At 38.5% G+C, this 22,125-nt stretch overlaps 2 protein-coding genes across 4 annotated transcripts; one reads left to right on the top strand and one right to left on the bottom strand.

Moving 5' to 3' along the window:
• Positions 1 to 3,880: 3,880 nt before the first annotated feature.
• comta (catechol-O-methyltransferase a) lies at positions 3,881 to 14,169 on the top strand. 2 transcript variants are annotated; one of them, XM_058390694.1, is made up of 7 exons: positions 3,881 to 4,129; positions 4,429 to 4,513; positions 8,426 to 8,647; positions 9,892 to 10,009; positions 10,779 to 10,972; positions 12,059 to 12,190; positions 12,941 to 14,169. In XM_058390694.1, exons 3-7 carry the CDS (start codon positions 8,489 to 8,491, stop codon positions 13,118 to 13,120), a joined length of 783 nt encoding a protein of 260 aa, XP_058246677.1. In that variant the 5' UTR covers positions 3,881 to 4,129; positions 4,429 to 4,513; positions 8,426 to 8,488; the 3' UTR covers positions 13,121 to 14,169. The 2 variants fall into 2 exon arrangements, with proteins under 2 accessions (XP_058246677.1, XP_058246679.1); XM_058390696.1 differs by lacking the exons at positions 3,881 to 4,129; positions 4,429 to 4,513 and adding an exon at positions 5,995 to 7,160.
• A 781-nt stretch (positions 14,170 to 14,950) lies between these two features.
• abt1 (activator of basal transcription 1) lies at positions 14,951 to 20,038 on the bottom strand. 2 transcript variants are annotated; one of them, XM_058388749.1, is made up of 4 exons: positions 19,881 to 20,038; positions 18,412 to 18,762; positions 17,089 to 17,264; positions 14,951 to 15,709 (listed from the first exon to the last, which is right to left on the bottom strand). In XM_058388749.1, the coding sequence occupies exons 2-4, from the start codon at positions 18,746 to 18,748 to the stop codon at positions 15,329 to 15,331; spliced, it is 894 nt and encodes a 297-aa protein (XP_058244732.1). In that variant the 5' UTR covers positions 18,749 to 18,762; positions 19,881 to 20,038; the 3' UTR covers positions 14,951 to 15,328. The 2 variants fall into 2 exon arrangements, with proteins under 2 accessions (XP_058244732.1, XP_058244733.1); XM_058388750.1 differs by having other exon boundaries at positions 18,412 to 18,790; positions 19,881 to 20,031.
• Positions 20,039 to 22,125: the final 2,087 nt, after the last annotated feature.

Below are 22,125 nucleotides of genomic sequence, written 5' to 3'. Positions count from 1 at the left end.
CCCTCCCCCCCTATAAAACTGGAAATGGCCCAGAATGGTCTGGTCCAAATTCCATTCAACCAAGTAAGACCGTACCATTCAGGATGATTCCTCAGGGGAGACCTCGGTAGATGCCGTAAAAAAATTCCTATCCCTTGTATCCTATAACTAGTAATAAGTCTGACCTGTATCAATTCCTTCATTAACACGCATTAATCAACAGCTAAAATCAAAGGCATTAAATGAAACTATACACTGATATTTACAGTTAAAGTTAATTGGAAATCTCTCATCTGCTTTTCTTATCAGAGATGAGTTTTGGGGTGTAATTTAGGGTGGCAGGGTTTCTTTCAACACTGGCAGCTGCCACCCTGTACCATCCATGTGGGGACACACCTGACTTTACACTAGAATTCACAAAAAGATGACGTTTGTAGGAAATAACCGAAGTCTATGTTTCTTGTTTACTGGAAATGCCTTGATCACTCTTGTTGAGAAATATTTGCAAAGGCATTGTTGCCTTACTGAAATAACATTAATAATCCATTTTGATAACATACGGTTTATAAGTAATTCAAAGGTGCATCTTAATTTTCCATTCCTTTCTATTATTAAGAGCCCTAGTGTGTGTGTGTGTGTGTGTGTAACATACATTGACAAATAGTGTTTGCAGCAGTATGTAGATTGTTGTAGTGTGCATGCATGTGTAGTTATGTTTGTGTGTGTGTGTGTGTGTGTAACATACAGTGAAATAGAGTGTTTGCAACAGTATGTAGACTCTTGTAGTGTGCATGCATGTGTGGTTATGTTTGTGTGTATGTGTGTGTGTGTGTGTGTGCATGCATGTGTGGTTATGTTTGTGTGTGTGTGTGTGTGTGTGTGCATGCATGTGTGGTTATGTTTGTGTATGTGTGTGTGTGTATGTGTGTGTGTGTGTGCATGCATGTGTGGTTATGTTTGTGTGTATGTGTGTGTGTGTGTGCATGCATGTGTGGTTATGTTTGTGTATGTGTGTGTGTGTGTGCATGCATGTGTGGTTATGTTTGTGTGTATGTGTGTGTGTGTGCATGCATGTGTGGTTATGTTTGTGTATGTGTGTGTGTGTGTGCATGCATGTGTGGTTATGTATGTGTGTGTGTGTGTGCATGCATGTGTGGTTATGTTTGTGTATGTATGTGTGTGTGTGTGTGTTTTAAGCAGGTCAGTGGAGCCTCTGAGTGAGTCACAGCTCTGGCATGCGCTACAACCCCCAGCAGCTCATGCTCGCCCGGATACACACTCATTGAGCCTGGAGCACAATCCTTTGTGCACTTTATTGAGCTTTTTACCATCCTTCCTTGTGAGATGGAGAGGCAAGAAATTGTGCATGAGCTGACAGCGGTGTTGATTGAGAACCAAATTACATGCGTTATTTGGTTTGCTGGAAATATTACAGAAACATATGCATGCCCTGAATACTCACTAGTGTTACCAACTGTGTGTCATTTCCTCGATATCTCCTAATATTCCTTTATATATATATATATATATATATATATATATATATATATATATATATATATATATATATATATATATCCTAATGCTAATGAAGCTATTTGTGTAGCATTAATGTAGGAAAGTATCCATGCATGTGAGAAACACAATCCGTTTCTGCTGCCACATAGAAGTGAAATGGCACTTAGTGCGGAGGGACAATGCACAAGTGGCCTTAATTAAATGAAACACTAGCCGGTGGCTTAGCCGGTCTCACGCACATGACCTTGGCTCAATTAATAATAATTATAATGTTAAAGCCTCAGTTCAGTTCAAACATTTAAAATATTTCAGCATGAGCCTGTTCACATTCACCGACTGCATTTAAATCACTACATTGACTAGGACTCAAGCTTATATTCATTCATACATGTTTAGCACTTTATCCTGATCAGAGTTATGCTGGATCCAGAAGCCTATCCCAGGAATGCTGGGCATGAGGCAGGAACACACCCTGAATGGGATGCCAGTCTAAGACGGAGAACATCGAAGTATGTTAAGTTCAAAAGAAAGTATTGAATATTTTTGCCTTATTGCAGAGCGTTGTTGAATTCTTGATTCTGATAGGCCAGATGGAGGCAGTTCTGACCATAGCTCCATCTGCATTGTTCTAATACGTTATTGTTTCTGTAATAACAGCCTACACAGTACAGTGCGTTGTGTATTCATAAATGGATAAAAAGTATACAGTATGATGACGTGAGTGTGCTGTCATTGAGAAAATATCACCTTAGCAGCGGGAAAAGTTAATCACCAAGTGCATCACACCACCCCGAAGTGATTTGATTATTTTCCTATAACAGCATGCCCTGGAGTGGTTTATTGCTGCACTATGGTTCACCCCACTGACCAGAGTAAACAACATCTTGCTGTGATGCACATTTGTGTGTATGTGTGTGTCTGGATGCATTAAATGAAGCGTCTTCTGTTTAATCTGAATTTGTTTTATGTTTTAATCGAATGTGTCGGCTTTTACGAGGTTTTCACAATTGTACATTGTCTCTCATCGATTTGTTAATATTTAAAATTAATGGTGCAAACTCATTTGCTCTGTGTGGGTGTTAAGGCGTGTCTTTGTGCCATGTGGTCCTGCTGTGCCACATGATTCTCAGGGAAACTGTGTTCCTGGGAAGTTGAAATGACATGAAGATCTGTCTGTTGTGAGCAAATCTTGTGACTGGTCAAGACTTGCCATAAGAGTTCTGGGCCATTGGCTGTTTATTAGCTGTTTTTCCACTGAAGAACTGAAGCCAAGAAACATCGCATTGAGAATTACTTCCAGTATGTTTAGTACAGGAATCGAAGCCCTGAACCTTTAGCTTAGGGCTTTTAGTTTAAGAAATTTAGCACAGTAACTTTAACCCAGGAATTTAAATCCAGGAACCTTAGGCCAGAAAATTTAGCCAAGATATTTATGTCCAGGAACTAAATCTTAATCCCTGAGTCTTTAGACCAGTAATCTAAGATCAGGACAATTTGTGAAGAATCCTAAGTTCAGAACCTTTATTCCAGTAATCTAAGTGAAAGGCCTTTAAGTCCAGGAACCTAAACCCAGAATCTTAAGCTCAGGGCCTTTGCTCCAAGAACCTAAATCCATAAAATTAACTCGTCCAGGAACTTAAGTTCAGAACCTTTATTCTAGGTCTTAAAGTCCAGGAATTCCAGAAATATTAGATCCAAGACTTATTAACAAGCAAACCACCATAAGGATATCTAACACTGGAACTTCACTGTTGTGTGAATGTTCTTCCTGAGTAATTATTAACACAGGAATTTCTCCCAGCAACATTTAGCCCAGGAGCTTTTGCATAAGAACCACAGACCCAATTCAGAAAGCCACAACATTCACAATGGAGCTGGTTTGTACAGTGAAGCCCTGCTGTTTGTTAGACTGCTACAAGGGGGATTTTATGGAAAAGAAAAGTGGGCAAACAATGATCCTTAAAATTCTTTTGTTCGAACCTGAATAATGAGCAACATTGAAAACGCAACTGGTTGTATGTTCACATCAAACACAAAGGCTGTATTTAATCCTTTCTGATTTCAATAATGATGCAATGCATCTGTAATGCTGGAATTTTGAACTGAAACAAGGCTTGTGTATAGAAACAGTCAAGAAATCCTGTAGATTTGAGGAGAAGTGCAAAGCCTGAGCTCCTGAGGCTTGCTGCACTGCTTTCACGTATGTAAGGGGGGTTGAGGGGTGGGAAGAGTATGAAAGAGAGGCAAACACAGAGAGCAGCTCAGAGTGAGAGAGAGCAAAAGAGAGAGAGAGAGAGAGAAAGAGAGAGAGGGGTGGATTATGGTGTGATTGGCTAAAGGGGGATTAAACGCTCGGTCCGGTTGGACGAGGCTTATCCCTTTCTTCTATACCATTCCTCTGTGTGGGGAATGAGTGTAGTGAGTGGGAGGGAGTACATATGTGTGTGTGTACATACGTACATATGTGTGTGTGTGTCTGTGTGCGTGCATAGTCTCTGTATATGGTATATAGGGTGTATTCAGAGTGCCTCATGCTTCAGTTTGACCTATAGCTTGGTTCAGAAGAAAGGCACTAAAGAAAAGCAGGAACGTCTGATCAGGGATCCGTGCACGTGGACATCTCCAGGAGGACGTAAGGCTTTCTACTTCTCCACGATATTGCACTGTGGATTTCAAGGAAATGAATCTTTTTGGTTTTGTTTTTCGTATGCATGCGTGAGCATGTTCGAGCGTGTGTGAGCATGGGTGTGTGTGTGTGTTGAAGTCATGTTTCTACTTGAGTGTATGAGCATAAGGGATACACATATCTTCCCAGCTCCTTCCTCATCACCTCACTGCTGATCTGTTTTACAGCTTTGACGCATGCCTTGCAGAGTCGTTTGCTTTTTCCCACAGCTCTGTGTCTGTGTGTGTGTGTGTGTAAATGTGCAGGTGTGAGTGTTAATAACAGATTGCTGTGGCCCTGCTGGAGAAGAACAGGGACGTGATCTGTGCACGTGGACGTCTGCAGGAGGAAGTAAGTCTTTTGACTAGAAATTTTACTCGGAATGAATTTGTCCTGCCTTTCCTGTGAATTTCAAGGAAATGTAGCTGTGTTTTTTTATTTTCCATATACGTGTGTGAGCATGTGTGTGTGTGTGTGTGTGTGTGAGAGAGAGAGAGAGAGAGAGAGTGTGTAAGCCATGTCTGTATGTGAGTGTATGAGCATGTGGCTTCACATTTCTCCCCACCTCCCTCCTCAACACCACACTGCTGATCTGTTTTACAGCTTTTATGCATGCCTCGCAAAGTCGTCTGCTTTTTCCTACAGCTCCATCTGTGTGTAAATGCGCAGGCGTGAGTGTGAATAGAGTGTTACCGCGGCCCTGCCGAGGCCCACAAGCTGAACAGCAGCATGGAGTGAAATATTTATGTGACCCGGTGCTCAGAATGCAGATCGGCTCACGCGTCGCTCCTTGGCAGGTCCGCTGATCGACGGGACCTGCTTCATTAGTGAGTGCGAGGGAGGATGCTTAAAAGAGATCTCTGCCTGCCAGAGCCTTCTGCCGGGCCTCGAGACTAATTAGAATATCTCTAAGTAAACCTGTGATAGCTCTGAACTTCTGCCTGCTCTCATCACAACACGAGTCTCCGCTGCTGCCATTTTGCATAAACCATAAGCTGTTAATCCTCTCAGGCTGTTTAAACAAGTGGGCCAGAGATATGGCTGATTAATTTTCTATAATTATAACTGAAAAATGAGAGGTTTATGTTACTGCCCTTGTTCTAACGGTTTACTGTTCCTATGGTAACTGTTGTTGCTATAGTTGCAACAATCTTCATAATACAAACCTAATAGTAAATAGATTAAAAAAAATGCATTGGTGTATATATATATATATATATATATATATATATATATATATATATATATATATATATATATATAAAAGGAAAACATAAACTTGTTTATTTGGTCAAGTTTTCTTTTGTTTTTAGTCTGTTTACTGAAGGAGTCTCAAGTGTCAGTGCTTTGTAACAGACAGTATGGTTTTTAGTCACTAGAAAGTGCTCAGGAAGAGTTCCATTTTCTCTTTAACAAAATATGTTGCATTTATTTATTTATTTATTTATTTATTTATTGTTTATTCATTTATCTATTTATCTATTAATCTATTTATTCATTTGTTGGCTTGTTTATTTATTTATTTATTAATAAATAGGCTGGTGCGAGAACGACTGTTTATCAGTTCTATAATGTTCTATAAACTTCTATAATAAAGTGAAAACAGGGAAAACTTGAAAGACATTTTAGACAACATCAACAAACAACAAACAGATAAAAAATCCCAACATTCATTCATTCATTCATTCATTCATTCATTCATTCATTTATTCATAAAATAAATATCACAATCTTTGGCAAATCATTTAGCTTTATTTTTGGTTTTATTGTTTTGTAAAATATAGAATAGCATTAATTTCCATTCAATTCTATTTATTTTTTAGTACTTTAGTTCATTAATTCTTTGTAATTCCATCCAATCCTGTTCCATTTCATCCCATTCCATTATATTATTTCATTGCGTTCTGGTAGCATTCCATTCCATTCCATTCCATTCCTTTCAATTCCATTCCATTCCATTCCATTCTATTCCATTCCACCCTATCCCATCCCATCCCATCCCATCCTGTCCAAACCTATTTCAATCCATCAAATCCAAATTCTTCTGTCCCATCCCATCCCAATGAGAGGCTGGCGAGAGAATGACTGTCACTGTAGTACAAGAGCAATAAATCACTCCGGGACACACTGTTATAAGAAAACAATCCCCTTCTCACCTTGAGTTGAGTCACATCACTCTGTTTTTCTATGTCTCTGTTTTATTCCTTGAGAAACTTAAGGAGATCAGGCGTCCTCTCTCGCACTAAAACACACCGTCATGCCTAAATAGAAAATTTTTCGAAACCCCCAAGTAAACAATAAACTCTTTGTAAAGTGAGTCTAAAACCCTGAGCTTAATCTGTAAAATGTGTTGTTTTTGTTGTTGAAAGAAATAGGCCAGAAATATTAATGCCAAATGCCAGAAATATGGATAATTAGAAGGTAATAAAATATTGTCTTTTGGTCAGTCTGCCAGAACTGTAATTACAATCACTGTGAGGCCTTGAACACAAAACACGCTTCAGATATTGGTTATTTAAAAAATATCGATTTATTAAATATAGAAGGGAAGGAGATGTGACACTGTCGCTGTTTGCAAATCTGATTAGCTTCTGCCGATGTCAGTGTGCAAAAACTTTCCAGCAGTCAGCAGTATTGAAAAGAGTGGTATTGAAAAGAGCCAACCGTTTCCTTATCACTCCCCAATTAAAGCAGTGTTATCGCTTGCGTAAGAAAGAGACAGTGTTGTTTGCCAGTCCTTTCCAAATTCTCTATCCTCCTTTCTTGCTGACACAGGATTCAGTTTACGTGCACAGGCTTTGCTTATTGCTCAGCTACATCACTTTATCGCAAATATTTACATATGTGGGCTTGCCAGGTTGAGTAATATCTCATGAGCAAAGGTCGACCCTAGACCACAGATTCGTTTTAGTCAACAAGCAAATCAATACAGTCTAGGTTCGACACTAATGCTGCCGCTAACAAATAAATAAACCGTATAGCATCCAGTTTAGCACTGGTAAGTAATCTTGAATTGATTCGTTGGTCATTTTTATGTTATTTTATGACACGTTTTTATCTATAAAAAGCTGGAATTACTTTCACAGTCTGAAGATAAAGCTGTATATCAACGATTCAGATCCTTAATATCTACTATTTTAAGATTTCCTTGCTGGTTAGAGAGATTAGCGTTATAGCTCTGGAGCAAAATTAAAGATCGAAATGTCAGATATTAGACAAGTCTTTGCATATGGAAAAAAAACAAGTGTCATTTTTCATCTATTGTGTGTTTGCAGCCCCACGTCTGGTTTGATGAAAAGGTGCAGGCTCTTTATCAGTATCTAGATCAGGGGAAATTATTTGGAAGACAGCAGACCCGAGGCAGAATTTTAGTATTTTTAGCAGACCGGATCTGTTATAAAACTGGCTGCAAGTCTGGTGACATGAATCAGCTTGGTTTTTGTAGCAGAGCCTGTGTTGTTTATCATATTTATGCAAATTATTTCGATTAGAGGAAGGCAGCTCATCAGACCAGAGACTCGCTACAGGGCGAGAGACACCAGGTGAGTCATTTTATTTCCCCGACTCTGGTCTAGATGAGCAGACAGATGACTGATGGCTTGTTGAAAGAAAAGTCAACGATGAAAACAGGATAGGCAAAGAAGTAAACTCTAAAAAGGAATGGTTCTATAGAGAACATAAGATGGTTCTATCACTTGCTTTGTATGTGGAACTACAAAATGGTTCCAATCCAGGTTTTATTATTTTATTTATTTCTTCTTGTGCATTCTTTGAGCCATGAAACTGATTCAATATTACTTTAAGGTTTATTGCTTTCCAATTTTGGGGGAAAAAGTTCTATTGGTCAAATACAGAACCCCAGAACCTAGAGGAACCTCTTTTTTAAGAGTCTATGTTTTTATGCTCTAGTCAGAAGTGGTAACATGAAGCACCACAAGAAGACACCAATTGTTAAATGGCCATATTTACGACCAATAAACTAATTATTAATAGTTAAGCATCAAAGTAGCTTTTATATACTGTATATGGAACAGCCTTCATGACTCAGACACACATTCAGTCTTAAAGTTTAAGTTGGAAACCTATTTGTTCAGTCAGATATTTTGTTAAATAGCTTAAATAGTAGGTAAAGAGAGATTCTGGATTGTTGATGCTGAAAGTTGAGTATAAATCTGTCAAATCTACTGACTACTGATGTTTATTTCTTACTTCGTCTTTCTCGCTGTCTTTCTTTTTCTGTGTTTCTGTCTCTTATTCCATCAGCCTCTTCCTCTATCCTAGTCTCTGTCTCTTTCTCTCTCTCTCTCTCTCTCTCACTCTACCAGAATGGTCTGCTGCCTGATGTCGGGGTTTGCAGTTTCTGCAGCTATCCTGTTTGTCGTCTTCTATTGGTCCGTGCAGCGTAATGGTATGTGGGCATTGATGTGGCATGACTTCATCACCGAGCGACTAAACGACATGCTCACTCGCTCCACACGGCCTCAGGTGATTTGCTTCTTTTGCATCTTTGACCTTCAGGCAGACGTGACATTTAAGGGACTCTGTTTCACTCTGGGTTTTTTTTTTTTGTTTCTAGTTTATTTATTTAAAAATACTTTTTGTAAATAATTCAATAAAAATTTTAGATTCATTAAATGTAGAAATCTGAAGAATTCTGTATAAAGCTCCATAGTGCATTGTGTTTTAGCTGAAGTCTCTAAATAAAGTATTTTTTGTTTTACATTTGTTGAAGGATCTCATATAGCTCTCATATACACCAAGAATCACCATTTAGCTTAATTTTAATTTAATTTTTGTGTAATATAGAATAGCATTTATTTCCACTTAATTCCATTTATTTTTTATTTACTTTAGTTCATCCATTCTTTGTAATTCTATCCTATCCTGTTCTATTCCATTCCATTCCATTATATTATTTCATTGCATTGTGGTAGCATTCCATTCCATACCATTCCATTCCATTACACCACATTCCATTCCATTCCATTCCATTCCATTCCATTCCACCACATTCTATTCCATTCTATTCCGTCCTATACAAACCTATTTCAATCCATCAGATCCAAATTCTTCTGTCCGTTCCCATCCTAGGCCATTCCATTCCATCCCATTCCATCCCATCCTGTCCTTCTGTCCCATCCCACCCCATTCCATCTCATTTCATTCTTCCAACTTCATTCCAACCCATTTGTTTTATTCCATTACATTCTGTCCAATAAGTTCAATTCAATTCTTTTGTTCCTTCCAATCCAATTTCATTCAGTATAATTCCACAAATGTAATCACTGCTCATTGCGTTTGGTTCAACATAATTCACTTCCATTTTCTTTTTCCATCATATGCCATCACATTCAGTACAATTCCACACATCTAATGATCTCATCCCAAAACGAATTCCTTCGATTCTTCCACTTCTTTCATACCATCCCACCCATTCTTTTCCATTTTGTATCATTCCAATCTCCATTCCTTTTCATTTCCCTTCCATTTCCTATCATCTCATCTCATCTCATCTCATCTCATCTCATCTCATCTCATCTCATCTCATCTCATCTCATCTCATCTCATCTCATCTCATCTCATCTCATCTCATCTCATCTCATCTCATCTCATCTCATCTCATCTCATCTCATCCAGTTTTATTGCACAACCCCATTAGCTTTAGCCCTGCATGAGTCTGCAGGAGTCTGGCCTCATAACTTTCTGAATTCTTTATTGTGTAATCACAGCGCATGCTGAAGGCAGTGCAGAAGAACGCCACTAAAGGAAATCCCAAGAGCGTCATCTCTGCTATCGACTACTTCTGCAAGCACTCGGAATGGGCCATGAATGTAGGCGATGAGAAAGGTGAACACATCTCCCCATCTCCCTATTGTACCTACCTATTCCTCTCTCTCTTTCTCTCTCTCTCTCTCTCTCTCTCTCGCTCTCACTCTCTCATCATTAATTCAGCTACTCTTTCCCTCCTGTTGGTTTCACATCTCTCCTCTCCATCCGTCCATCACTCAAAAAAAGTGCTCAGGGCTGTTCATGCAGTTTGCTCACGAACTTGATGTGATGGCATTGACCTGTGTGCTGGGTCAGTGAGTTCTCCATGTGGCAGAGAGAGAGCGAGAGAGAGAGATGTAAATGGTGCTTTTATTGTTTGTTTGATGCAATAAATGAATATGAGCACATGACAATAAGGCAGCAGTCATTTCTTTTTCTTTCTTTCTTTCTTTCTTTCTTTCTTTCTTTCTTTCTTTCTCTCTTTCTCTCTCTCTCTCTCTCTGTCATTATCAGTGATATAAGGTGAGTGAATTATTTTATATTGGCACAAACCAGGCTAAAATGCATTGGCTTCATTCTCTCTTTGATTCTCTCCCTCTCTCTCCCCCCCCTTTCTTTCACTATTCTGTACACTTAGTACCCAGCAGGAATGAGCTATGAGCTCATACACTCGATAAGGAGCCATTTAGGATTCAGCTGATTAATAATCAATGGCGCAGATCTGACTGGCTGTTAAATGATGCAGAAAGACCATTAATGATGTTTCGATTGTAGCATTCACCACTCAATTACATCTGTTAATGATCCTTCAGTGTAACTGCCACTGTGTGTGTGTGTGTGTGTTTAGGCTCTATTTTGGACTCAGTAGTGACTGAGGTGAACCCCAGCACGGTTCTGGAGCTGGGGACGTACTGCGGCTATTCCACAGTGAGGATCGCACGCCTGCTCTCCCCCGGCACCAAACTCATCACACTGGAGTTTAACCCGGCTAACGCCGCCGTCGCCAAGCAGATCATTGCCTATGCTGGCCTACAAGATAAGGTGTGTATGAGAGAGAGAGAGAGACAGAGAGAGAGAAAGAGAGAGAGTCACTGCTAGTCGTTAGTCTGTAATTATTATTATTGTTAATTATACCACGAGATTTCTGAATGCTCAATTCACAAAAGACATTCATTTCCTGTATCAGCAGCTCTGACATTAAATCCAACTGCAAGGCAAATCACAGATTTATGTTAATCCGCTCTTTCCAATGTTATTGTTACTATAGGAACAGCTCATTAACAGTAACTTGTATAGCAGGCATACTGAATAAGCAGATGGAGAATCAGGAGTGATTACACATACAGTAAAGTTTTCTGTACAGAGATTTATTTCATTTTTATTTAGCATTTTTGGAAGGAGTCTCCAGGGTCAGTGTTTTGTAACAGGTAGAAGTAAAGCTGTTTCTGGACAGTGGCTGGATGGAGGGATTTTGTGGTTTCTTTTTGTTCAACTTTTGTCCAGAAAAAAAGGGTTTAAGGAGTTGATTTTTTTTATTATTATAGTACATAAGGTAACTGTATTGTGGAGGTTAATAATGAACTGAAGGAAAGTATGTCATGTTCAATATTCAGTGTCATGTTTAATGTGTAAAATGTATGTAGTTTTTAAAAAAACTCCTTAATACAATGTAGTTATAGGAAAATAATCGACTTCAGGTGTTAGGGATAAATGAAAAATAATAAACAAACAAAAAACTATAATAATAATAATAATAATAATAATAATAATAATAATAATAATAATAATAATAATAATTGTTGTTGTTGTTGTTGTTGTTGTTGTTATTGTTGTTGTTATTATTATTATTATTATTATTATTATTATTATTATTATTAAAGCTCTCCCTCATGTGTTTTATTCCTTTTATTCCACAAAAATTATATTCTGGATTAGAAATTAGGTCACAGTCTGCCATGTTTTATTGTCACCTGTAAGCCTCTTCTTTTCACAGGTGACTAAATTTGAGTTTCTTGTTTAGCGGTTAAACCCGTCACATGGTCCTAGCTTAGCGTTAATAAGCTGGTCTGAACGTTAATAATAAAGATGGTATTTTGTTGGATTTCTATTCCCGCTTGCTTTTTCCAGGTGATTCTCGTGGAGGGCTCGTCGGGTGATTTGATCCCCCAAATGAAGGAGCGTTTTGGTATCACGACGTTTGACTTCATCTTTCTTGACCACTGGAAGGATCGCTATCTCCCTGACATTAAGCTGTTTGAGGTAGGAGACATATTCATGTATACACCAGGGTCAGCGAGGAGCTCTAGACATTCTACTTTTTACTCTGAACGGGAGTCTGATTGCAATCAGACGTGATAATCAGCACTGATTTGGGCCATGTTTAATGGAATTGGGATTTACAGGTCAGTCCTGAGGAGCTGGATCAGTTCAGTAGGAACTGAAAATGTATTGAAGTATTAATAAAGAGGATTTAATAAAAATGTAATATTCTTGTATTTAATAAAAAAGAAGATTTTTATACCCATTAACACTAGATACTGGTTAAATTCAGTACTTTTAACGAATATAAACTGTAATAAGTAAGGAATAGCATGCTACGTGAGTGTGTTGTTAATAGGAAAATAATCAGTTTTCCTATTAACAACATTATAGCGTTATAGCAATATTTCCCTTTAGTCTTTCCCTTACCCTCCTCTTTTTTTCCTGTCTCCTGATGTTAATAAGACAAAAAACACGGCTATTAAGAAATCCCCAAATCCTCTGTCCTGAAGACATTTCACTATCTGAAATTCATACAGCTTTATATCCGAGTGTTACAAAGTGCTGACAGTCGAGACTCCTTTCCAAAAAAAAGGCCAAATGAGCCGTTCCTGTGTTAGCAGTTAATATAGAAAGAGACCATTTTTAATATAAACCTGTGATTTGTCTTGCAGTCTGAGCTACTGTCAGACCATTGATTTATTGGTGTTACACAGCAGTGCTGAAAAGGTATTTTTCGCATCCTTACAGGAGTGTGGTTTGCTCAGGAAGGGCTCTGTGCTGCTGGCAGACAATGTGATTTGTCCCGGAACGCCGGAATACCTGGAGTATGTGAGGAAAAGTCCTCGCTATGAGAGTAAATACTTTCCCGCCCACCTGGAGTACACCAAAGTGGAGGACGGACTGGAAAAGTCGGTCTTCTTGGGGTAAACTATAGGTGGATTCCAACAGCAATAACAGCATCAACAATAAAAAATATCATCAGCATAAACAACAATAAAAACAACAGCAGCAACAACGGCAAAAATAAAAACAATAGTAGTAGTAGTAGTAAACAACAACAACCTCAAAAACAACAATAGCAACAACAAAAACAGCAACAACAGCTGCAACACCACCATCAACAGTAAAAAACATCATCAGCATAAACGACAGCAGCAACAACAATAAAAACAACAGCAGCAGCAGCAACAACAACAACAACAACAGAAACAACAACAGCATCAACAGCAAAAACAACAGGAGCAACAACAGTAACAGTAAAAACATCAGCAACAACAACAGTAATTTCAACAGTAGCAACAGCAGCAACAATAACGGCAGCTGCAACAATAACAACAACAAAAACAACAGCAGCAGCAACAGCAACAAAAAAATCAACAGTAACAACAACAACTATCTGTAACCAGTTACCATCAATAAACCACCTAAATATTTACTAATAAATACAACTGCACTGATTCATAGGTGTGTGTGTGGGGAAAAAATCTGTAAATGAATTCATTCGAGTGTCTCATTTCATTATCATACACCCACCTTGTTATTAGTATTTAGAAATGTTCTTAAGAGACACTGTGTGAAGTTAACACCAGATTACTCCTACACTCAGCTCCAGAAATATTGGCACCCTTATTAAAGAAGGATAAAATATTAGTGAGAAATCTGTCCTGATTCCTGAGAAGGTCTCAGCGGGACACACGACTGCTGGAGTCCTAAACACTGTCATGTGCTTATTCTGGGATACAGGAGACTCACTGAACATTTCATGACTGACTTTATAATAATACATACAGTAGCTGTAGCTTTATATTCACGCTATCCGTGAAGAGAACGGGTTCCTCTGTGTTAGTCTGCTTCCTCTCCAGGTTTCTTCCTCATGTCGCCTCAGGGAGTTTTTTTCCGTTCTTCTGAAGCCTCGTTAAGGATCTAAATCTACATCTGCATTTCTGTGTAGCATTGTCTAAAAAAAAAATATGTCCTTTGAATAAATTGACTTCAATTAAAAAGTAGATTTCTCTCATATTTTCTGTTATTATTATTATTAGTAGTAGTAATAATAGTAGAATTAATTAATTGTATTTTAAATTGTATTATTCTTTTATTATTTATTTTTTTAATAATTATTTTTTCATTATTTATGATTATTATAGCGGTATTTATTTATTTTATTTAAATTATTTATTTTATATTATTTTAAAATATATTTATATTATTTAAATGATATATTTTATAACTTTTTTTTTTGTAAAGCTTGCAATGCTGAAATAATTTGATAGTCATGAAAACAAAACAAAATAAACCACCACACACACACACAAACAGCAAATACGTTTCACATCCAAATTTAACAATTTTTTTGGATGTGTCATTTCATTAAAATGTACGAAACAGATTTAAGAAAAAAGATCTTATGTATAGTTTATATTCTATGTACTTAACGTCATTTAAACAAGTTTCTCATGACCACACCTAATGGTGCAGAGCGAGCGCGATCAGTTCATAGTACTAAAGTAAATCACTTACAGTGTGAAATCTCAGGAGGATGTTGGTGCTGATGTGATCTACTGTATAACTATGGTGTTATATTTAGGTGATTAAAGCATGCATGTAAAACAGAGCAGTGGTAACCAGTCTGTTAGAAAACACCAGTGCTGTGGGTTTGATTTTATTCAGTAAACACCTGATCAAATCATGATAGATGTACAGAAACTAACCGTGTTAAAGTTACTCGATTCAGTCACATGGACCACATTCGAATGATTTAAATTCATCAAGCTTTTTATTTCTCCAATTTACTAACCACAGAAATGCATTTACACATAAACATGAAATATATATATACACACAGTGTAATCTGGTAAAACTGCATTTCCTTGAGAACAAATGGAGAATGATTGTGAAGTGAAATGGCAAAAATGTTCGTACATCAGCTATAAGCGTATGTAGAAAAGATGCTGCTTTTTGTTAAAAATATAACCTTAAATATTAGAAAAACATGTTATGTAATCTGATGGGGAAACAGAACAATCATAAAACTGCCAGAAACAGTGTCCTGAATCGTTGTATGGCGTCGAAAACGTTTAGGAGTTTCATAGCCATCACGCACATGTCCACTCTGTCCGTCTGTGAAGACATGCCTCAGTTGTGTGACGCTCCTCTGTTGAAGATCTTAGCCAGCAGGGACACGTTGGACTGCGCTTTCTCTTGGATGGCTCTGCTCTTCTCCTGAGCTTTCTGGAGGTTCTTCTTGGACAGGGCGCTCTTCTTCACGCGCTCCAGCCTCATCTCCTCCTCGGTGCGGCGCTGTGTGAAGTCCCAGCCCTTCTCCTCCACCACCTCACCCTTCTTCGCCCTCTTCTTCCTCAGCCTGTCCAGGGTCTGGCTCTTCTCCACGCTGGCCAGGTAGAAGTTGGTCTCTCTCTTGGCCTGCGAGATCTCCGTCCTCATGCGCTGCTGGTAGACCGTCTGCTCGTATGCCAGACGCTCGCTCAGGTGACACCACTGGAACCGGTGCAGGTACTGCGGGGCGAGACGGACAGACGGGGTGCTATAAATAACTGGAGTTAATGAAGGGGTTGGATGAGGTGAAGGTGGTGATGATTTCTGTCTGTGTGTGTTTATGCACAGACTATTTTAAGCTACACTTTTACAGTGGTTCTGCAACACAAGGACACGTCACCTTCAAAACAGACCATCACCAGACGTAGAGTGTAAAAATAAATAAAGAAAGAAAATTTATTTTTGATGTAAATGACTTTCATTGATGTTATTCCTCTTTGTACTTAAGCTGCTGTGTCACCTTGAATTTTCCCTACGGGGGATTAAAAAATGGTAAATCTCATCTCTCTCACTCTTCCCATCTCCTCTGCATCTCTTTCACCTTTCTCTTACATCCTCTCTCTCCCTCTCATCTCCTCTAACTCTTTCACCACGATTCGTCACGTTACCGAGAAACCACAGGGTCCACTGTCCTGCAGATGAAGATGTCTGATAACAAGCTGCCTCTCTTGAGCACCATTCCATATACACTACTGTGTAAAAATGATGCCTCAAAGAAAACCTCACCGTATGAACAACAACCCATGTTCTTTAACATTAGACTCAGATCATGTGGAGCATCTGCCTTACAAGGCCTTGTGATATAACTGTTTAATTATCGGCTCATTTTTAAACGATTAATACAAACGTGATTTTCCTGATCTGATCTACTTTTTAGATACACCAATCAGGCATAACATTATGACCACCTGCCTAACAATGTGTTGGTCCCCCTTTTGCTGCCAGCAACAACCCGTCGAGGCATGGACTCCACTAGATCCCTGAAGGTGTGCTGTGGTATCTGGCACCAAGATGTTAGCAGCAGATCCTTTACGTGGGCCCACAAAGGCTCCACCTCACAACCTACCTGACTTAAAGGACACTTTTCATAGATACTGACCACTGCAGACCGGGAACACCCCACAAGAGCTGCAGTTTTGGAGATGCTCTGATCCAGTGGTCTAGCCATCACAGTTTGGCCCTTTTGGTCAAACTCGCTCAAATCCTTACACTTGCCCATGTTTCCTGCTTCTAACACATCAACTTTGAGGACAAAATGTTCACTTGCTGCCTAATATATCCCACCCACTAACAGGTGCCATGATGAGGAGACCATCAGTCTTATTCACTTCACCTCTCACTGGTCATAATGTTATGCCAGATTAGTGTAAATTTCATCAACACCTCCAGACCAATCAGATTAGAGAATTCAACAGCAATTAAACAAAAAGCTTTCTACGCAATCTCACTTCACATTGCCATGGTAAGAGTTTTACTACATTTAAATGTTGTTCATACCGCACAGCTCTTCATGTTTTAGATTAAACGCGTAAGCGAAGAGATAAAGAGCTGTGACGTACTTTGATGCACCACAGGTCACTGCTGAAGTGGCTCCTCTTGCGGTGGGTCATGGGCGTGTTGTGCAGAGACGCTGCCACTCTCTTAGCCACGCGCTTGTCTCTGAACTCCACCCAGCCTTCCACGTACCTCGAACCTCGATTGCCCGCTTTCCTCTTCTTTCTCTTAACCGAGCGATCTAGAAGAAACAGTCTATGTTTAATCGACACAGGCACATTTACGTTCACATATTTACATCTAAAGACTTTTAGCTTGGCCACGTCTGCGATGTCTGATTGTATCTTACTATAGCTGAGTCCCAAATGGCATACTCATGCACTGTTCTACTCCGTTGTGTAGTATAAATAGCGTGAGTCGTCTGTTCACACTAAAAACTCCAAGAACAAGAAAAAGAACACTTTAGGTACCCTTAAAAATGATGCACACTCATTCAACTGGAAAAAGTGTGGGAGTGTGGAATGTTGGACACTTCATGCACTCTAGAGTCGCAGATTTGCTTATATAGCGGAAAGGGGCGGGGCTACCTGGTGCTGATGCTGGATGAGGAAAAAAATAAAAAAATTCATGATGGCGGACATCACTCAGATGGACAAGATGTCTTGCATCCTATGCTGCGTCATTTATTTATTTATATTTATATATATATATATATTCTATATATATTCTATATATTCTAGTGTAAAACCCGCGCAATGGCAGGGTCCGCTGTTTGTAGCGGATCATTCGAGCCGCATGATTCAGCACAGGTTTTACCCCGGATGCCCTTCCTGTCGCAACCCTCCCATTTTTATCCGGGCTTGGGACCGGCACTGAGAGTTAACTCTTCAGTGGCTGGATTTTGGGGTGGCGCCCTGCCCGGGTATCGAATCCGGGCCACGGCAATGAGAGCACGGGTTCCTGCTGCTGGACCACCAGGGGGCCATGTTGTGTAATTTATTTACCATTTTAAAAAGACACCATAGAGTCACATTCACCATCGTCTTGGAAACGGCTCATAGTTTAAAAACAAAAAAACTTTAGTGTTCCATTTGAGATGATATGACCCTTCTAACATTCATACACTAGACAACAGAGTGCATAGTGTAAGGGCACAGTGTGTAGTATCTCATTTGGGACACAGCCTCAAACATTTATTATAAATAAATGATACTGACTAACTGACTAAATAACTATATACATAAGATAAGACTAATGCTAGTTTAATTAGGAGAGGTTGAGGAGTGATGACGTTTAGAAATACATAAAAATCTAAATTCCAGGGAGAAGGTTTTCTCCTAGTTCAGCATTACAGCTCTCTCCTAGTCAGCTGTTCCTCCATCACTTACCTTCAGACTGCAGGAAAATCCGTCCGATTTCTCCATACACCGCCAGCATGTTGCGCACGTGTTTGGGTCTTATTCTCGGTGGTATGTGTCCCAGGTACACGATCCCCGGGACGCACTTCTTCCCAGTAGTTTTCTTGTCTTCAGTGACATCATCAATCTCCTCACCATCCTCTTCCTCCTGCTCCTCTTCCCCATCATCACCCTTCTCCTGGTCGGCATCTTCAACATTCTCCTGTTCAAGTTCTTCCTCCTCTTCTTCCTCGGACATGCTCAGATCCTCGTCGTCAGCTGCTCTGTTCGGCTCCTGAGCCAGTTTAGAGACTTTTTTGCTTGCCATGACTTCCACACAGCCTGATAGTCAGAGAAAGATACTCAAAAACTACAGATAGAAAACATAACCATGTTCAGTAATACTGTAATATCTTGTGATCTTGCTTTCCACCTTACTGAGACAGAAATCATAATTAAAATGTGACTTTCACTTCACAGATTTATTTCTGTTAGTTCTTCTTCTGGTTTATACTCGTTCACTTGATTAGCTGTGAAAATGCTGGTGAACTACACTATATTGCCAAAAGTTTTGGGACACTCCTCCAAATCATTGAGTTCAGGTGTTGTTTTTCAGGGGTTGGACTCGGCCCCTTAGTTCCAGTGAAAGGAACTCTTGATGCTTCAGCTTCATACCAAGACATTTTGGACAATTTCATGCTCCCAACTTTGTGGGAACAGTTTGGGGGATGACCCCTTCCTGTTCCAGCATGACTGTACACCAGTGACCAAAGCAAGGTCCATAAAGACATGGATGAGTGAGTTTGGTGTGGAGGAACTTGACTGTCCTGCACAGAGTCCTGACCTCAACCCCACAGAACACCTTTGAGATGAATTAGAGCAGAGACTGCGAGCCAGACCAAAAGTTTTGGACATCTGCCTTTACATGCACATATATGTATGCACAGCTATAACAGCTTCAACTCTCCTGGGAAGGCTTTCCACAAGGTTTAGGAGTGTGTTTATGGAAATTTTGACCATTCCCTACTAGAGGCCAGGCACTGATGTTGGATGAGAAGGCCTGGCTCACAGTCTCCGCTCTAATTCATTCCAAAGGTGTTCTATCAGGTTGAGGTCAGGACTCTGTGCAGGTCAGTCAAGTTCCTCCACACCAAACTCACTCATCCATGTCTTTATGGACCTTGCTTCAAGATTTGTTCACATATCTGTCTGTCTGTCTGTCTGTCTGTCTATCTATCTATCTGCAGTTTAAAGGTCAATAATATTGCAATAACGACACAAACACAGAAAACTCAAACAGTATATTGTCTATAAACCTCAGCTACTGTCTCTGAATAAACTCAAGCTTCAAGTTATAAAGCTAACAATCCAAATAAGCGGCTAATATTTAGCTAAAGCTCTACAAATACGAATAAATCTAATATAAAACTAAAATAACTGACCAAATAGATTTGTTTTACCTGTCTCCAGTATTACTTGGTTCTCCTTTCCATGGACATTTATCAGTTTATCATTAAATCTCAAAAATTAAACCCAGATGAACAAACGTTACACCGCTCCCTGCTCTCACACACATGCGGCGCAGCGCACGCTAATGACGTCATATTAAAGCGCGCAAGAAAAGCCAGACCGTAAAGGTGCAGAGGCTTGAATACACTCAGTTTAATACTCAAGAAGAAGAAAATAATAAATAAAGGATACTCAATTGTAAATAAATACGATAATAAATAATAATAATATAAATAAAGTATAATGATAACATAAATAAATAATAAATAAAGCCACTGCACTGTGTTTTCTGTGACGTAATTTGGTGATTCGTTGTATTTTGTTTATTTTCATTTTAATTTAATACATTTTAAAGGTAATTTATTTGCATTAGTCCACATTTTAGTTTAAGTACCACATTTTTTCTTTTCTTTTCTTTTTATAGATTTTTTTCATACACAGGTAACTTGCTACAATACTACAATTGAGTAAAATAATAATAATGATAATAATAATAATAATAATAATAATAATAATATATCTGATTTAATGCGTATTACTTAATAGAGTTACTAAATTAATAATTATTAGTAAACTACAAAAAACTATAGAACGTATAATGAGTATCTTTTCTCTAATATATATTGAACTAGAATTTATATTGAATACGCGTTTAAATTTATTATATAGAATATATTGAATTTAAGGAGCTAAATCCGACATATTTAAAGAGAAATGGAATAAAATGCATAATTAAAATTGACAGCAAGGAGTATAGAAATTTATGCAGCAATGTTTACAAAATAAATGACAGATTTTTCAGCTTTTTTAAATAACGTAAATTATTATTATAGGTTTTGTTTGTATTAGCAATGATCTACCACTAGGGGGAGACAAACCCTCAAGAAAAATAAAAGATCCGCGAGTACTTGAAATTGAGCAACTAAAAAAATAAACAATAAGCATTTGCTCAACTAAACAAATCTTAGGAACATTAAAAACACAGTAATGTGCTATTTTTCTTTCTTATAATTGTTGCTTTATATCTCTCAACAACTGGTGATAAACAATTTATAACACACAATGAAGTGAATTATAAAACGAATATAAAACGTGTGTGTTCTCTTAAGAAGGAGAGGGAAAGAAAGAATGGATAAGAGATAAGATAAGTGTGTGTGGGGGGGGGGTAAGAAAGAAAGAGAGATGAAGAAAGAGAGAGGTTAAGAAGGAGAGATAGAGGGAGAGAGAGATAATGAAAAAGAGATAGAGTTAGGGAGAGAGAGAGAGAGAGAGAGAGAGAGAGAGAAAGAAAGAAAGAAAGAAAGAAAGAAAGAAAGAAAGAAAGAAAAGGAGAGTGACAAAGAGAGAGACGGTGAGAAAGAGAGAAAGAGAAATAAAAAGAGAAAAAGAAAGAGAGAGAGAGAGAGAGAGAGAGAAAGAGAAAGAGAAATAAAAAGAGAGTGAGAGGGAGGGAGGAAGGGGGGGAAATCCTTCATACTGTGCTGCTCTCTATCAATATGCATGGGCCCTCTGTTCCTGCATTACACGTGTGAGTTCCTGCATTATATACGAGGGTGACTGGGGTTGGTTTAGAGCACTCTGCTCATCCCAGCCTGAGGTCTATCAGGTTAAATATAATCCTGAACACAAAGACCACGCTCCCGGCACCCAGCACTGATAATGGCATGTCTCATATTATGATGGTGCTCTTGCTGTTATGTAAAGCACCACTGGTGGATGAGGAGTAAGTGCAGCATAATTGTAGGGAGAACCGTCAGTGTCTGCATGAATGAAGATTACTAAAGATTGAGAAATTCCCAACACTTAAAGTGCTTCTACATTTATAAATGTGATACCCAGATAACATATGCTGATAAGGGTTAGTGTTTGGTCAAATTGGACAAGGTCATGGTTTTTGAAATACTAAGAAGGAGGAAAAGTAATAAAATTTAGTAATAAACCTTTATTACTAAGTTTAGTAATAAAACATTGACAATAAAATCTAGTAATAAAATATTCAAAGAAATAAAACCTTCTTGGGGAGCAATGTATAAGTAATCTCAATGGCTAGAACTTATTGTTTAGCCGTATGTAAATTTTCAAAGAATGAGACCTAGCTCACTGTGATGGTTTACAGATTTCTGTCAGGAAATGTATGCTGATGTTATACATCTATGCTGTAGATGAGTGATATAACAAAGTCATTATCTAAATATG

This window comes from Hemibagrus wyckioides, linkage group LG05, assembly GCF_019097595.1.
Source record: "Hemibagrus wyckioides isolate EC202008001 linkage group LG05, SWU_Hwy_1.0, whole genome shotgun sequence".
NCBI classification, from domain to species: Eukaryota; Metazoa; Chordata; class Actinopteri; order Siluriformes; family Bagridae; genus Hemibagrus; species Hemibagrus wyckioides.
This window is presented reverse-complemented; position numbering and strand designations above follow the sequence as displayed.

What these genes read in the sequence shown, in the direction of transcription:
- comta (XM_058390694.1), top strand. Translation starts at nt 8,489, where the DNA reads ATGGTCTGCTGCCTGATGTCGGGGTTTGCAGTTTCTGCAGCTATCCTG. An exon ending in CTCGCTCCACACGGCCTCAG is followed by an intron (nt 8,648 to 9,891) that starts GTGATTTGCTTC and finishes GTGTAATCACAG; the next exon opens with CGCATGCTGAAGGCAGTGCA. An exon ending in GAATGTAGGCGATGAGAAAG is followed by an intron (nt 10,010 to 10,778) that starts GTGAACACATCT and finishes GTGTGTGTTTAG; the next exon opens with GCTCTATTTTGGACTCAGTA.
- abt1 (XM_058388749.1), bottom strand. Translation starts at nt 18,748, where the DNA reads ATGGCAAGCAAAAAAGTCTCTAAACTGGCTCAGGAGCCGAACAGAGCA. An exon ending in GATTTTCCTGCAGTCTGAAG is followed by an intron (nt 17,265 to 18,411) that starts GTAAGTGATGGA and finishes TGTTTCTTCTAG; the next exon opens with ATCGCTCGGTTAAGAGAAAG. An exon ending in GTGACCTGTGGTGCATCAAA is followed by an intron (nt 15,710 to 17,088) that starts GTACGTCACAGC and finishes CTCGCCCCGCAG; the next exon opens with TACCTGCACCGGTTCCAGTG.